General features: G+C 47.6%; 1 protein-coding gene and 1 long non-coding RNA gene across 2 annotated transcripts; both read right to left on the minus strand.

Moving 5' to 3' along the window:
- Positions 1 to 2,559: 2,559 nt before the first annotated feature.
- LOC127008869 (uncharacterized) lies at positions 2,560 to 10,031 on the minus strand. The gene is made up of 2 exons (XM_050881253.1): positions 9,829 to 10,031; positions 2,560 to 8,041 (listed from the first exon to the last, which is right to left on the minus strand). The coding sequence occupies exon 2, from the start codon at positions 7,513 to 7,515 to the stop codon at positions 4,732 to 4,734; it is 2,784 nt and encodes a 927-aa protein (XP_050737210.1). The 5' UTR covers positions 7,516 to 8,041; positions 9,829 to 10,031; the 3' UTR covers positions 2,560 to 4,731.
- Positions 10,032 to 10,137: 106 nt separating this feature from the next.
- On the minus strand, positions 10,138 to 12,163 carry LOC127008870 (uncharacterized). Its single transcript, XR_007761399.1, has 2 exons — positions 10,783 to 12,163; positions 10,138 to 10,735 (listed from the first exon to the last, which is right to left on the minus strand). It is a non-coding gene; the product is annotated as an uncharacterized LOC127008870 (long non-coding RNA).
- Positions 12,164 to 12,850: the final 687 nt, after the last annotated feature.

Here is a 12,850-nt window from a genome sequence, read left to right on the forward strand (position 1 = left end):
TCCTCTCCTCTCCTCTCTTCCTCCTCCTCCTCATCCTAGTCTTCCACCTGCTCCTCCTCCTCTTCCTCCTCCTTTTTATGCCCCTCTACATGTTTCTTTTTATGAGTAATTTCGGTAGACTGCTTCCGGGTTTTTGTTGTTGTTGTTGATGATGTTCCCGTAGTACTAGTAAAGAATATATATCATGATTATTTTTACTACTATACACTACTACTACTTAAACTACCGCTACTACACATCACTGGCAGTAGTAATACAAGTAGTAGTAGTAGTAGTAGTAGTAACAGCAGTAGCAGTACACAAGGCCATCCATTTCACTTTTAAATGATAAACTGACATTGATTCCGGGCCAAAAAGCAGGAAAAAAAGGGTCTGGCCGAGGCGGAGCGGCGGAAAAAAAAGGAACGAGGGAACGAACGAGAGAGAGAGAGAGAGAGAGAGAGAGAGAGAGAGAGAGAGAGAGAGAGAGAGAGAGAGAGAGAGGGCAAGAGAGCGAACGAGACAAAAAGAGAAAAAGAGATAAATAACAGGGATAAAAGAGATAAGAATAGAGGTAACAAACCCTAACAAAAACACGAAGACAAAAACAAAAAAGACAAGGACTTCAAAACAATACAATCTTCCACAAAACCAAAACACCAAAACAACGACCAACACCCGAACGTTAACAGGAACAAGAAAACTCTATCCTGCTGGAAGTACTACTCTTGGCCTTTCCTGGGGAGGGTAATCTAAGGCTATCGTGCAGGGGAACTGACCTTAATGACGATACAAGAGCAGCTATGATAGTAAACGCAGCAGTAGTAGTAGTAGTAGTAGCAGGGGCAGCAGTGGGCTAGTAGGGATGAGAGCAGCAGCAGCATCCAATGACTAGCTGAGAACCTTCGAACTCACTCTTTTTACTTCGAGGCTTCAGAACGAGATTATTCCTACCATGCATGCCTAAGATTGTCTCCGTCTCTTTCTAGTTCTCTCTTTCTCTTCCTCTCTCTTTCTGTCCCTTATGCTAAGTAAGGGTTTCCGGGTACTGTTTGTTTGCCAAGATGGTGATGGGTTGGTTCCCTTATCCAGCCTTGCATCTCATCCTCACGGTCCTCTTCCCTCGCTACTTCCTTCCCTTGACTCATTTTCCTTTTTCTTATCCTTAAAAAAAACTCCCTTCAGCCAGTACTTTCATCTTTTCATTCCTCATTTTCTTTTGCTATGCTTTTCTTCCACTCATCCTCGCGGTCTTCTTCCCTCGCTACTTCCTTCCCTTAACTCATTCTCCTTTTTCTTATTCTTAAAAAACCTCCCTTCAGCCAGTACTTTCATATTTTGATTCTCTCATTTTCTTTTCCTATGCTTTTCTTCCCCTGTTCCTTATCTAATATCACCACCACCATGTCCTGTTCTCCTTTTTCTTCTACTCTCTTTCTTCATTGTCTTTTACTATACTATTATTTTGCAGCTTCCTCTACTACTCTCACTACCACCATCTCTTGTCCTCCTGCCTCCTACTCTTCCTCCTCCTTCTCCTCCTTTTCGCACAGAGCGGCTGAGTGTATGGGGATAACGAGTTTTTAATGTTTGGTCCAGCAGGATTAAAAAGAGAGTGTTTCTTTGCTTTATCCTGGGAGTCCTTTTTGGTGCGGGGAGATAAGACGCTTTGGGTACTCTTACATTTAATTGCTTTCGTTTTTGTTTTGTTTTCACATTTTGATACCATGTACTTTTTGGGGAGCTGTTCTCACTACAGTTATAGTTTCACAGCATCTCTCGTGCAAACATTACTTATCTATCTATCTATACCTCTCGGTCTCTCTCTCTCCTAAGCCAACACAAACACACCCAGACACTACCAGCCCCCTCCTACACACATGCTCATTATTGTTTCCGATATTAATATGTCTACTTATAGGGGGCATTCAAATTAAAAGATTTGAAACTTCACGAAGGTAGTTCATAATACGACAAGAACCAGTACGCTATCATTATCATTACTATTATTATTATTATTATTATTATTATTATTATTAATATTATTATTATTATTGTTATCTTGTGATTATTATATTACCTTCAGCATTATCAACCTCAAAAGAAGCATCCTCATTAACTTCCACTCGCTCACACACACAAGACAGAGGGCGCCACTAACATACCGCCGAGGAAAAAATCAGGGAAAAAATATTATGAATTTTCCATTAAAAACATATACAGGAAAGTGGCGCCCGCCTCCCCTCATCATCCGTCTCTGCCTCGCATCCGCTGAGAGGAGGTAAATCCCCCCTGCTCCTTTCTCTCTCCCACTCACTCTCTATCTCGTACTCCCTTCCTCTCCGTCGTCAGTCCTCCTGTGACGGGTGAGCCGGTGAGGAAGAGTAGGGGCAATCATATATCAAGAGGTAAATAGTGTGCTGAGGAATGAGATTCTGGCGGTTCTATCTACTGAGGTGATGGTGGTGGTGATGGTGGTGGTGACAGGAGAGACAGCGGTGGTACTCTTTTTCTGGTTGGTGATGAAGGTGATGGTGATGGTGGTGGTAATGGTAGCACTCGGGATACACAAACTCTAGACCTGTTCAATATTTATTTGGAATCTGAACAAAATTAAATTTTCTTTTCGTTACAAACATAACGTAACCTTCCACATTGCTCTATTAATAAACTTCCCGCCCATAACTCTTGAAAAAAATCTTAGACTACCAAAAGCACCATTATATATTATATCCTCTGCAATCAATATGTTTCAATGTGAAGAAAATATGATTGTGGTCACTTTTCCAAACAACCTGACGAATTTCGTGTGGTAGCCAAGGGGATTTACAATTTTCTAGGAAAATAACTATATAAACAACAACATTGATCATAACAACTTTTACAAAATATCAAAATTACAAGCAGAAGCGCTAGCAGCACGTCTTGTAAGGCTTGCTCTCAGAATTTGAATACCTTTCCCGTATGAAAATGAATGCAGTTTCTTGTACCTGGTTGAGCCGTGGCGGGCGAGGGTGGGTGCCGGCAGCTGCCCGGGCCGCGGAGCGGGGGCGGCGGGGCCGGGCCGCCGCACGACACCTCCCGGCCCCCGCGGCGCCCTCACCCCGCCCTCAAAACAACACAACTAAAGACGCCTCCGACGAACAGCCCGAGGATACACCCCTCAAGCACCCCTCCTGCACACCCCTATCAATGTTAGCATTATAAATGAACTTTTACACTGAGATCCCTTCCAGGAGTGGCGGGTGACCCCAACAAGCTGGCGTCTTTAGTCTCCAACAACAATAACAACAACCCCAGGCGGCGGGAAGGCCGGTCTCCACGGCGGGCGATCGGTGTTAAAAACCTCGCTGACTTCAATGAATTTCAAGGTAGGATATAAGATAGACTTCCCTTGAGCACCTGACCAGGTAACCAACTAGCTGTAAGTGATCAACACAAGATATAAGGAGGTCTGGCCGCGTCAAGGGAACACTAGTAATGGGACCAAGCAGTAAGTGTATAAAATATCTCGGTATTCTCTAAGGCTAATAATATACTCAGTGTCTAAACACCGGCGGCGGCCCAACGCAGGAGCGGGCAGGGGCCGCGCGACCAGCTGGAGACCACTGGAGTATTGTATTGCCCCGCAGCACGCCGGCCCGCCCCCAGCCCGCCCCGCCCCGCCCCGCTCCCTCGGCCCCACTGGTGACTATGCGGGTTGGTGGGTGATGTCCGAAGAATATAAATTGGGATATACTTTTTACGGTAACAACAAACAACAAGCAATAACGGCTTCAGTCCGGGGCAGCCGCGGGAGGGGCGAGGGCGGGTGGGGCGAGCGGGTGGGCGGGCGCTGCTCGACGAGTGGTGTTCGGGGGAATACGGCCTTAATACACATGGGCGAGTGCTTAGTTACCCACAAAAATACTTTCAAATTCTGGCCTAGAGCCCTACACTGCATCCACATGAAGCTTAGTCTCTTCTCTTGTAACGCCGTACGAAATATGAACCACCATGAACCAATGGGCGAGGTTCACCGATAACTCTTCAGGTCACATTCCAAGAAGCGTGAAAATAAATCGAACCGTACAATTGTGGCATGGAACAGAGGAGGATTTTTGTACTGAAGGAACAGAACAAGATTGCCGAGATGGTGCCGGTGCAGGGGCGAAGCCTTGCTCCTGATATGCTCACAGAAATACAATGGTGGACGCAACCAATCATTCTGCTGACCCACAGAGAATGCTCAGCCACTGATTTGTACTAATACAATACATCATTACTATTTTAGAAACTGAATAATGAATTACAGTTCACAATAACGACTCCTGGTTGGCATAGAAGAAATTTCGTCAGTGTGGCGGATGGCGTGTCTGGCCCTGAAGGAGCGCTGTGGGGACTCCGGCTCACGGTGGGCGAATGTTTGCCCACGGCACCGCCTGGCTGCTGGTGGCCGGGAGGACAGGCTAACCATGACATAGTTACGTGTGTACAAGATGGTTATGGTATCATAATTGATGAGCGTGGGTCACCGTTATGAGTGGTTGCTACCTTTCGATTGACAGTGGAAAATAATATGGGTAATGTGGCCATGATTCAAGTAACATGATATATACAACGAGTCATCCGAGACGTGTGTTTCTGATCGCAGTCCAACACTAAGTCACTACTGGATGAAGACTAGGTAACGTCTGGGACAAGAATTATCGACTAGAAAAAAATAACGATAAATACAAAGGATGGAACTGGTACCAGTGAGTGATCTACACGCTAAAAACAACCGTTGCCCCAACAACCACACCACGGCAGGTCTATGGCCGGCTCCTTCTTTTTGTTGGTGTTGGTACTACTTTTACTGTTGGCACTGACCGAGCTCTTCTCGGAGTCTCTGCGAGCACCGGCACCGGCGCCCAGGGGCGTGATGTCACTCACGTCATCATTGATAGTGTTCTCACTGATGCTCTCCATCTTACTTAACTTTTTCTTCTCTTTCTCTGCCGCAAGTTTCTGCTTCCCTGCGTCATAAGACATACTACGACCTATTTTCAGCCTGTTCCTTATGGAAGCTGTACATTTATGACTCGTCGGTAGAAGAGCTTCCTGTTCAGACCCGGACGCTTTCCGCAGGATGCCGTTAGCCAAGGGTAGGGGGCCTATGGAGACGGGAGGCCCGTGCCCGTGGTGTTGGGGGAACTGTGGCGTCAGTAGTGCCCGAGGAGCAGGTGGAGCCTCGCGGGGTTGCTCATCGAACACTACGGAATTGGGCCGAGGCCGCGGAGACTCCGTCGCCCGAGGATCTATCAGGCCTAGACGGGAGTGTCTTCTGCTGCCGGCGGGGGAGTTGCTTCCAGTGCTCGCCTGGGAGGGGGGGCCGCTAGTTCGGAATAAGGACCCAGCTCGCAGCAAGTGACCTGCCGCTAGAGGAGTGGCCGGGGTCCCTGTGCTGACGGCGAGGCCGCCTCCACCGGGGCCCGGACCTACGTCTCGAGGGGCGGAACCCTCTCGCGGTCTCGGGATGGGGTTAGTGGGAGCTGGTCTCTCCGGCAACTTAAGATTCACTATACACCTACTTGAGAAAGTTTTTGATGATGCTTTAGTGGTAAGACGACTGTCTGTCTGTGAGTTTCCCTCAGTTTTTACCACTGTCGCGTCCCGACCCTCCACACGCTCGCAAGACTTATCACTGGAAGATGGCTCCGAGCACTGGCCGGAGTCCGGGGAGATCGGAGTGGTGAGGTCGGTGTGAGGTGCCTCGGATGTGTGGGGTGTGTGGCTGGCGTGGGAGGTGGGTACTGGGGCCGGAGTGCTGGACAGTTTGCTGCCCCATTCTGGCTGGTGTAGCTGTGCGGGGGCATCGCGGCCGTGAACCGTGAGCACTATGCGACATCCTCCCACAGTCACATATTTGGGCAGTTTGACGTGCTTCTTCAGCTTCATCCGCACAAAACGTTCTCCTGTGTCCACTCCCTTGTAAAACCGACGCTCCAGTTCACCAATAATCACGCCAAAAGCTGAAAGAAGAATAACAAGAGTGGCGTCAGCGATGTAGTGAGGGACGCCGGTGAGGGCCAGGACGATGGACTCCCGAGTGATGTCGATGAGGGGCACCTTCCCGCCCCGCACCGTGAGGCCGTGAGTCAGCAGCTGCTGCAAGGCGTCGTGCCGACCCAGGCTGATGTAGGCAGCGCGACCAACTACCCTCACGCCGCGGATGGACATAAGTGTTGCCTCAGCCTGCTGCTCCAGCTCATCAATGATCTCCTGAGTCGTGATGTCCCACAGCTGAGGCATATCAGCCACTGAGACCATGATGGTGTTTGGCTCAATGCTGTTTAGGCGCACCAGGGACATGCGAGGGTTGTAGACGGAGACGAAGGGCAACCCCGCCTCCAGCGAGGAGGAGGTCCCGATGTTGGAAGCACTACTGGAGGCGAAGAGTGGGCCCGCGGGGCTGCTGGAGGTGCGGGTAATGTTAGCGGCCGAGTTGAGGCCGGTACCAAGGGACTGACTGCGGCTACCGTCCAGCGGGCCGGAGAAGTAGTAGGAGGAGTGAGTATAGTTGACAGTCGTCGTGCGTGTCGACTCGGGAGCTTCACTGATTGGCACGGACGCGGAAGTCGTTGCGTCATCATTACAGAGCGATAACTGTTTCACTTCCTTCACTAGCGCACCAGAGTTAGTGCCGGTCTTAAGTTTTTCTATGACAGTGGCAGAGCGACGTCTCATGGTGGAGTACCCAGGGTCGGGGCCCGTCGCCTCCCTTGGAGGAGAAACCTGTCTCTCCTCCGGGGGAAGGGCCATGGCTAGCGGCTCCTCCGCCAGGTGCCGTTTTCTGTCGTAATGGAATGAAGACGCAAAATCAAGAAGTTGATCTAAATTGAAATGATCAGTTTGAGATAAAAAAGTTTCACTACTCATGGGCTGCAGAGGCTCTCCCTGCGGCGCAGAGTTCTCGTCCCCCACACCTACGTACGCCGGGTTGTCGCCCGACACGCACACCCTCACTGGGCCCGGCTCGGCCAGATCGTCCACCGGCCCGGCACAGGCGCCTCCCGCACTGCTGCTGGAACACTGAGCCTGACTGCAGCTCGCAGTCGCCCCGCTGCTGTCCAAGGAGGCCGCCTGCCGCATATATTCTACACTTCGCATTTTCCCACTGTACACTTTCTGTAAATTTTCTAGGTTGTCTGTTTCTACATTACCTTCTTCCTCCTCTTCTTCTTCATCGATTTTGGAACTGCAGAAGCGCTTATCCAATTCGTCGTCGTCGTCGTCGTCATCGTCGTCGTCACCGTCGTCGTCACTATCTTCATCCATCTTTTTTACAAAATTTTCCAGCTTGTCGTACTCGTCGCGTAGAGTCCACACTTGCTGCTTCAGTGTTTCATTCTCCCTCTTCAGCTTCCGCAAGTCAGACTGCCCGCGATCCACCTCGGCGTTTATTTCGATCGTACGCATGCGCAGCTCCTCATTTTCGAACATAACACCCCGGCTAGACCGCTTATCTAGCTTGCGGGAAGGCTTGGTAGTTCCTTCCTTCTTTCTGGACCTCATGATGGTGGTGGGAGCGCGGCTGGCTGAGATGAGGTAACGCGCGCTCACCTGCACCACGCGGAGACACCCCCGCACATAGCGGCCAGAGGCGCGGCCCCCGGCGGTAAGGGGGTCGCGCCCCCCACGTCGAGACGTCCCCAGTCCTAGTCACTTGGAGCCAGAGGAACTTCTGCTAATGGACAAGGCCAAGACGCCGCCGCCCCCACCCGTCCGCGGAGTCGATCGCATCGTCAGTGGTCGGGAGGGGCGGCGGGGTGCAGGAGGCAGCGGCAGCAGGGGGCAGGCGAGGTCGCGCACCACCTGCCGCTAACCATCACGGCACCATTACGAGGCTAGACGGCAGACACCACAAGACCGCTGCCACCTGCTCACTCCAACCTGCTCGGACTTCACATGCGTCTTCCGTGGGGTCCAGCGCCTCGCCCACCGGGTCAAGGCTTTACATGCGTGGCTCCTGGGGCACGGCACGACGGTGGCCAAGGCCGAGGCTGCACATAGGTCTCTTGGGAGGCAACACGCCCTGACGCTGAAACGAGAGGCAACATGGTAGAAGAAAAACACAGGCTGAGCAGTAATTGTTTGGCTGACTCCATACCGCCGCAGCAAGGAAAGACACTCAGGTATGTATGGTAATGTTCCTACTTCTTGTCTCCAAAGTAATTATGTCGAGGAGGAAGGATAACTACTTGACGGGGTAATTTGTCTTAGTGTCGCGGCCACAAAAATATTAGCGGGCCATCTATCACGGCAGGGAGAAGCCAGGTGGAGAAGTGGAGTACAAGGAAGAGAAAACAGTACAAACATGGTAACCACCGCTGCAAAACTAAGTCTCCGGCTCGGAGGCACAGGGAGGAAGCGTCTGGAGCTCGTCAAGCCTGCACGCAACGTTACTTTAAGGCAGCACCGAGACAAGGCTTTATTTATGCGGAGGCCGCGGCACTGGTCTGCACCCTCGCCTGCCTTACATCCTTTACTAACAGAGACTCTCAGCAAGAAAGAAGAAAAGCAAAAATGACACTTTAAAACAACATATGCGGTAAAACGATTCACTTTTAACTTTATGTCAATTCGTTATTAATAAAGACCTAACTAGAATGACTTTTACTGAAAGTTTTACCGAAAATCAATAATATAGACTCACAAAAGGTGGCCTAGAAGAGATAAAAATATAGCATGAATTGTTACATTATTGGAACTTTAATGTAAACCTAACTGAACCTAAAAAAAAGCTTATAATTGATAGTGGAAGATAACAAACGTGGGATATAGGGAAAAAAATGTAAAATATCTCATGAGGAAAGTGTCATAAAATCAAAAAACTAATGCTGTGAAGAGGGTAGTTTTTTTCTTCTTATTTCAAACATCACTCCTCGACATATTTACACAAGAAACAATAAGCAAAAAAGTGTCTTGATGTCTATACATGTAATCGTTAATGCTAATATAATAGAGACATAGATAAACAAGACAGACAAACATACGACTACCACATACACACAAAGAGAAGGCGAAGATGAGTTATGAGGTAGAAAAGACACACACACACACACACACACACACACACACACACACACACACACACACACACACACACACACACACACACACACACACACACACAGATAAAGACAAACAAACAGAGAAGGTAAGGTGAGAGAAAGAAAAGATCAGAGAAAGAAAAAAAGAGAGAGACAGAAATACAGACCGAGAAGAAGACCAAAAGGAGAAACGCGGCCAAGTAAAACACATGAAATTTACAGTAGAAAAAAGACGAATAGGAAAGAGGGAATTAGAGAGGAAAATAAAAATTGGGGAATAAGGAGAGAAATAGGGAGAAGGCGAAATAAAGATGAGAGAAAGAGGGGAAGGGAAGGAGAGAGAAAAAGATGAAAATTAAGAAACCGAAGGAGAAAAAGAAGGAGGGAAGGACAGAAAAAAAGACGAAAAAAGATAACCAAAAGAGAGAAAGAGGGAAGGAGGGAGAGAAAAAAGATGGCCGTAAAGAAACAAGGAAGGAAAAAAGAGGGGAAAAATATGAAAAATAAGGAAAGCATGGAGGAAACTGGGAGGAAGGAGAGAAAAAGATAGAAAAAAGAAAACTTAGAACAAAAAAGAGCGGAAGAGAGAAAAGATAAAAAAAGAAAATCAAGGGGAAAAATAAGGGAGGGAGGGAGAGAAAAACAAAATAAAGAACCCAAAAGAAAAATGAGGAAAAGGGAGAGAGGAAACGGAGAAGGAAATGGAGGGAGGACGTTAGGGAAAAAATAGCAAAAAAAGAGGAAGAGAAAGAGTGAGATGAGATGCCCCTCTTACCTGTATTCTCCTCAGGTGTTCCTCTCGCCCCTCAAGAGTCGCCCCGGTGCCTCTTGGGTCTTCCTCTACCTCTTCCCTGGACGTCACGTGGAGGTTCTCTATTGCAAGTATTTTCTTTCCCTTAAATAAAATCACTTTCTGTTCCTTTGTCCCTGAAATGTTCCACGACCGACACTTTTTTTTTGGTTTATTTTTGTGTTTTATCTGAAAGGAAAATGCACAATGAGGTAATGGTGACGAGGAACTGAAAAAAAAATCACATGTACTTTCTTCTTTTCTTTTTTTCATTTTTTTTCCCATTTTTTCATCTCATTTCTGGAGGTTTTATTTCCTTGGCGATTTCAAGTTTTCCGATCAGGTTTCCTTTGTCTCCCTTTTGGTAAGCGAGTGAGCCAGCAAGATCTTTAGTCGTATATTTTCATTTTTTTTTTTTTCAAGTCTGTGTTTTCAGTGTCCTGTGCTTCCCTTTTTTCCAGATTTTTTCCTTCGTTTCATTACTTTCCTCTTCTTTTTTTCTTTTGTATATAAGTGTGCCAGCAAAATTATCCCCAGTTTCGGTTCCATGGTCTTAGTTTGTTTTCAATGTCCTCAGTTTCATTTTTCATATTTTCCTTCTTTTCTGATATTTTTTCATCAACGTGTTTCAGTTTTCCAATTTCATTTAAAAATAACAAAACAAAACGGCAAGGCAACAATTCGCATTCATTTTCCAGATTCGAGTTTCATTTTCATTTTCTTTTGCTTGATTCTATTTCCTAGGAGTCGATTTTCTTTTCATTTTCTTTTGTCTGACTCCGTTTTCGACGATTTAGTTTTTTTTTTCAATTTCTTTTGCCAGATTTTCTTTTCATTAATTTGGTCTTCTTTCCCACTTCGTTTCAAGGTCACTCACGTACTCTTCCTTCACCTACGTGGCTGATGCTGTTTCTGTTCACTCACGTACTCTTCCTTCACCTACGTGGCTGATGCTGCCTCTGTTCACTCTTAGTTTCAAGGCCGCGTTCAGTGTCCTCACGAAAGCCACACCAAAAGTTTCACACTCACTTTTATTTCTTCCTCAGCAACGCGGTCACGAACACTTAAGTTTCCTCCACTAATTCACTTCTGGACACATATACTTCCAGTCCTGACTCGCACTTTACCTTCCCGTCTTCTTCCCTGGCTGTATAAACTCCTAAAGACGCAACCTTTCCATCTCCCTCATAAATATCGCAGGAATTTCTTTTATCTAAGCCTTCCGCCGTCTTTGCGAGCGTTATATAAGTAGTTTCAATAAAGCTCTAAAGGGAATTAAGCCATATTTCACTTCCTATGGCTAACACGTCTTCCCGAATGGCTGCTGTTTACCCGCCTGGCGCCTCCCGCTTTCAAAGGAGTCTCGTTAGTTGTTCACACCGACCAGAGGCTCAGCGGGGCCCAGAGACAAAGAACCGACAAGCGCCTCCCTCGATGTTAGGGGCCCCCGGAGCTAAATGAAGGAATTAAGCTGATTGTTAATGTTTGATGTCCCTTAATTTCTGGCGTGGATTTCCTTTCAAGATTTTAGTAGTGGAGATTTTTGGTTGCTTTTTTGTTTAAGGTGATTTTGCAACGTCTACTGAGGTGAGATGGAAGAGTTACAGCAATAAGGAATAATAGAAAAATCACAAAAACCCACGTAAATGACATCATACGTACGAACGCCACCTCCAGAACTCTAAAAATACACCAGAATGTCCGTCCAAGAACCTTCCATTGCGCTCCTGTCCCTTTTCTCCCTACGCTATGACTATAAAAAAATACGAGCGCCAAAGTAAAAAAGACACCATATATAGGAATACCACACCTTCAGAGTACACAACATGCACCAAAATTCCCTCCAAGTCACTCCCATTGCCTCCCTGTCCCTTTGCTCCCTACGATATTACTCTAAAAAAATACGACTGTCTAAGTAAAAAAAGGACACCATACGTAGGAACATCACCTTCAAAACCCTCAACGAACACCAAAATCTTCCTCCAAGTAGCTCCAATTGCCTCCCTGTCCCTTTGCACCCTACGGAATTACTACAAAAAAATACGAGCGCTCAAGTAAAAAGGGACACCATACGTAAGGAACCCCACCTTACAAAATCCTAAACATGCACTAAAATGCCCCTCCCAGTCACTCCCTCTGCCTCCCTCTCCTTCTGCTCCTCCCTGCATTCATCCTCGTTACATTTACCTCGCGACCCTCAGCCAAGCGCAAGGGAAAGACACAGCTCCGGACTCGAGGCTTGGAGGAAACACAATAACTGACTTTTGTACCCTGCGGTGTGTGTGCGTGTGCGTGTGTGTGTGTGTGTGTGTGTGTGTGTGTGTGTGTGTGTGTGTGAGTGGGTGTGTATGGTATATGCGTAAGCAGTGTGCGTCTGTCTGTCTCTCTTATGTACACGAGGACACTGCCAAAATATACCAACGTGAGACCTTCAAGTTGGGTCCATTTTATTCACACACAAACACACACGAACTCCCGCCGTCCTCCGTCACCCCAAGCTGTCTCTTCCTTCTCCTCCTCCTCCTCCTTTTACTTCTCTACCTCCACGAACTGTTTTTATTCCTCCTTAACCTCGTCTTCCTCTCCTCACCTCTCCTCTACTATCACATCCTTCTCCTCCTCCTCCTCCTCTTTTTGCTCCTCTCCCTCCATGTGTTCATATTGCGTCCTAAAAGAGTTACTCCTCCTATCCTTCCTCTTTCTTCTTCTCCTACTTCTCCTTTTGCTTCTTTCACCGTATTCTGTTCCTATTGATCCTTATTCTCATCTTTCTCTCCTTACTTTTCTACCCACGCATCCTCCTCCTCCTCCTCCTCCTCCTGCTCCTGCTCTTCACCATAGCTCACAACGAGAGTCCGATAAAGAAATCCATCATAAGAAGAAACCTGCTTTTTCAACCCCACCACGATCTCAAGAGTCCCCTTACGCCCCAACGGCCACCCTCTCTCCCCACCTCCCCTCCACCACCACCACCACCCACATCACCTACACTATCATCATCATCATC

This window comes from Eriocheir sinensis, chromosome 39 (genome assembly GCF_024679095.1).
Source record: "Eriocheir sinensis breed Jianghai 21 chromosome 39, ASM2467909v1, whole genome shotgun sequence".
Lineage (NCBI taxonomy): Eukaryota > Metazoa > Arthropoda > Malacostraca > Decapoda > Varunidae > Eriocheir > Eriocheir sinensis.

Bases quoted from the DNA above. Each gene is read 5' to 3' on its own strand.
- LOC127008869 (XM_050881253.1), bottom strand. From the start codon at position 7,515: ATGAGGTCCAGAAAGAAGGAAGGAACTACCAAGCCTTCCCGCAAGCTA.